A 4,300-nucleotide genomic window follows, 5' to 3' on the forward strand; every position below is an offset into this window, starting at 1 on the left:
TGTAGTGGCATCCTAATAGCTTAGTGTGTAACAAGTACCATTGAGCTTGATCTTTCTGGGGCCTTCTTCACAAGAAGGACTTTCATTTTTGTATTTATTGAACCTCTCCATTTAGATTTTTATATCACTTATCATTGCTGTAAAATCTAAGAATATAATGCAGGGGTGGGCAAAATACAGCCCACTAACTGACTGGATCTGGCCCACGGCTGCCCCCACAGTGCTCCACATGGGGCTGAGCCCCACTTGCTCCTCCAGGATGGCCCATGCCACACTCTCGGTTGTACCTGACAGCCCAGGCCCAGATCAGCGTTCCCATGCTGCTCTGCTCCCTTCACCTTCAGTGGGAGCCACCCAGCTGAAGCTTCCTCCCTTCCCTCCGGACTGCCTGAAGTGGTGCGGCAGGGCCAGGAGCAGGAGCTGCTGCTGGAGGCAAGGGGAACAGAGCAGCACCCAGCTGGCTGCAACTGTACCAGAAACAGCCCCACTAGAAGCTGCATGCACTGGCTAGGATCTGTTCCCCTCGCCTTCAGCTGCAGCTCCTGCTCCTGCCTCGGCTGTGCCACTCCGACAGGGGGTGCAGCTTCAGCTAGATGGCTTCTGCCCCAATGTGTGGGGCTTTGGCTCTAGCTCCTGGCTGTCTTCAGCCTGTTCTGCGGTGGTTAGATCACCAGGGAACTTTCCTTGATCGACTCATTGGAAGTTCAGCTGACTGATATTCTTCTTTATACTTTCAAAATTAGTTGTCTTGTGGAGAGCCAGGCAGTGGGCATTCCAGGACATTGTTCTCTTGACTTCATATAATAAGATGATTCCCTGAATAAATGGAAAATTAGGGGATTTAACAGGTTGTGCCTGGACAGCATCACCTTCCTCCTATTGGAATGTGATGCTGTGTGAGCTTCCTCAGATGGCTTTACAAAACAGTTCTGTTCATGTGACAAGCTATTTCTTAGTCTTGCATTGGTATAGTCAGATTCATATGGTATTGGTATAGTCAGATTTATATGGCAATCATCCATGCATCATAAGAAATGCTTCTTCTGCATGGCATTTGCTAAAAATTTTGGCTAAATAAACATATTTCACAGTCTTGTGTTTAAAACACCAGAACCAAATCTGGTGTCTTGTTCTGCGTGATTTCATTGGAGTCAGAATTTGGTCTATTCTAATAAAAGGCCTGGGTTGTGTTCACTAAATCCTGGTGGTTCTTTCTTTATTAGTTAAATACAAACTACATTTATCTGTGTGTGTCTTATATGCAGCTTTTTTTTTTTAAATAAAAATAATGTTAGTAGTGGATCCCATCTTTGGCCACTGGGCTCCCTGTTTTGTCCTTCCAGGTGAAGTGAAAACCTTGATGATTCAGTTATTGCGTGGAGTGAAGCATCTTCATGATAACTGGATACTTCATCGAGACTTGAAAACCTCCAATCTACTGCTCAGTCATTCAGGCATTTTAAAAGTAAGAATACAGAGTGAATTTGATAGTCTTTTTCCCTGAAAAGGTGCTGTGTACTTCGGTCTTTTGCTGCAGTAATGCCAGCGATATTTGGATAGTATGTTGCACTCCTGTCTTTGAGAGAGCAGCTGTAACGTGGAAGAAAATTTCCTGTTCCATTCAGTATGGATGAACTCTTTACACCATCCCAAACTTTGCTAATGCTTACATGGTCACATTTAGTCACTCTCTGCATGGCAGGGGGTAAAAACCCAGGAAATTTCTGGCCCAGGGGGAGTTGACTATATAATGACCATAGTATAAGAACAGGTAATATTTGGCTTACCAGTCAAAAATCCCTCTCTTGAGACAGCAAGCAACCAAAGATTTGCAAGGTCAGCATAAATCACTTCTTCATTGTGTGTGCTTCTTGTAATCGTAGTTGTTTTTCAGCATGTGAGCTTTGGGGATAATGGCTGCAGAGTGCACACTGGCACAGGAGATGATAGGAGTTATTAGTCACATGTATAATTTATCTTTATCCAGGTTGGGGATTTTGGATTGGCTCGAGAGTATGGATCCCCTCTGAAGCCTTACACACCTGTAGTTGTGACACTATGGTACCGGGCACCAGAGTTATTACTTGGAGCCAAGGTATGCCTCATCTTGTCCTTCAGTGTGGCTTTCCAGGAGCTAAAAAGTTTTCAGGGCACTGGGGGGGGGAGCAGGTTGGTGGGTGGATTTAATTTTTCTCCTTCAGAATCTTAATTGGAGAGAACCACCAAGGTCTTGCTGTTTAAATATTAGTATTGATCTTCACTGCCATACAGGGAACTAACTTGCAGGTTTTGGATGTGGGGCTTTGGAAATTGCCTATAATACCATATTTTCTCATGTATAATGCACCCTGAAATAAAATATGCACCTTTTGGGGGTGGCAGAATGGAGAGAGATTTTTCCAGAGTTGCATAGAGCAAGCACTGAGCTAAAAGTTTGGTGAGACTGAAATAGCAGGAGACCAGGAGTAGGCATCAGACAGCAAAAAAAAAGAAAAAAAAAGTCAAACTGGTTACTGGAACATCAAGACCATTAAAAAGGAGAGATGATTGTTTACATCTGTGGAATGAAAAACAATGAGCTGTTAAGTCAATTGACTTCCTCAGCTGCCCCAAAATAAATGCCACTATTGTTGCTAGATGGTTGGTTTTGGAGTGAGAGTCAAAGTGAGGTGCTTCTATTCTGGGCAGAAAAATCAGCTTCCCTACATAAGACGTGCACCCGAAATTGGGTGGGGGGTGGTGCTGATTTTTGGGAGAGAGCTTTGTGTAGGATGCAAGAAAATATTGTATTTGAAGGCTTCAGATTGCGAGTACTTTGCTGGGCAATACTTCTATTGCAGTGCCCATTGCTGATCCCTGTTGTAAACCTGGAAGAGACGAGGGTACGTTCCCGATTAGGATTCTAGTTGGAAAATTGTGGATTGGGGAAAACGTGCAAGAATTTCAGAAGTAAGAGAGCACCTTTGCTCAGGACCCAGACTTTCACAGATCTTGAGCCAACAGAATCTGTGGACTATGGGAGGCTCTTCCAAGTGAAAAAGCAGGTTATGCTGAGAAGGGTTGGGTTGTGGACATCTGGTGTTTGACCCTAATCCAAGACTATGCAGGGGCAAAGGAGGCAAAGAGCATGGTGCTGGTGTAGGAGAGGTAGCAGCTAGATCTCTTGCCCACCGCGGCTTGCTAATTGTGACACTAGTGGTGTTCTTATGAGGTGAATGAACTGGGTGGTATTTTGGTGAGTGTTACGTTTTCAGGCTGTGGTATTTGTGTGGATGAATGTGCTCTTTTTTACCATCCGCAGTAACCTTTACTGCAGAACATACACTGATGCATACAAAGTGCATTGAAATAGTTTCACAATGTGCTTCATTTTAAGTAGTTAGCTAATTAACATTCATTGAGTTGACTCTTGGAATAGATTATTTTAGAAAACAGACCACTCTGTAAAATATCTCCTTTTCCTTTCAGGAGTATTCCACTGCAATAGACATGTGGTCAGTAGGTTGTATATTTGGAGAACTATTGACTCAGAAACCACTGTTTCCAGGAAAGTCAGAAATTGACCAGATTAACAAAGTGTTCAAGGTAATGCGCTTTATTCTCTGGGAGTAACTGATGACTTTTATAGATGGGACTGAAAGGGGAATAAGAGCAGGAAAAGTATTTGTTAAAACCTCAACTGAGCCATTTTGGCTTCTGCGATTCAGCAAATGCATAGGTTGATGTATTTGTGCTTTTATTTTGCATGCTTCATGCATTTGTGTAATGCTGAATGAGCAAGAAAGGTGCATTATGGAGGTGGGTTTTTCTATTTTTTTTCTTCCCAGGAACTAGGTACTCCCAGTGAAAAAATCTGGCCCGGGTATAATGAGCTGCCAGCTGTAAAAAAGATGACATTCACAGAGTATCCCTTTAACAACTTGCGCAAGAGGTTTGGGGCACTGCTGTCTGACCAAGGCTTTGATCTCATGAACAAGTAAGTACAAGCTACCAGCAGAACTGTGAAAAGCAAATATGTGCTGCAGAAGCTGTGTGGAATTATTTACAGCTAGGCATTACTTGCTTGTAGGCCTGTGTGAAGGTCATTGCAAGTCCCCTGGCACGGCTTTATGAGCACTCATGGTGCACTGGAGAGGTGCCGGAGGACTGGAAGAGGGCCAGTGTGGTTCCAATCTTCAAAAAAGGGAGGAAGGAGGACCTGGGAAACTATAGGCCAGTTAGTCTTACCTCGATCCTAGGCAAGCTGTTTGAGAAAATAATTCTGGCACACATCCAGGAGGGGCCAGCAGGGGACTGCATG

The 4,300-nt window shown here is 43.9% G+C and overlaps 1 protein-coding gene across 4 annotated transcripts in view; it reads left to right on the forward strand.

Annotated features, from left to right (window-relative positions):
* Positions 1-4,300, forward strand: part of CDK11A (cyclin dependent kinase 11A) — a 20,307-nt gene that overhangs the window by 12,771 nt on the left and 3,236 nt on the right. For all 4 annotated transcript variants that reach the window (XM_019511704.1, XM_019511706.1, XM_019511707.1 and 1 more), the window contains 4 exons: positions 1,344-1,465; positions 1,988-2,095; positions 3,469-3,585; positions 3,828-3,976. In XM_019511704.1, the coding sequence (XP_019367249.1) occupies positions 1,344-1,465; positions 1,988-2,095; positions 3,469-3,585; positions 3,828-3,976 (496 nt within the window). The remainder of the gene's footprint in view (positions 1-1,343; positions 1,466-1,987; positions 2,096-3,468; positions 3,586-3,827; positions 3,977-4,300) is intronic.

Source organism: Gavialis gangeticus, unplaced genomic scaffold (genome assembly GCF_001723915.1).
Source record: "Gavialis gangeticus isolate Ggan-Ray unplaced genomic scaffold, GavGan_comp1, whole genome shotgun sequence".
Classification (NCBI taxonomy): Eukaryota; Metazoa; Chordata; order Crocodylia; family Gavialidae; genus Gavialis; species Gavialis gangeticus.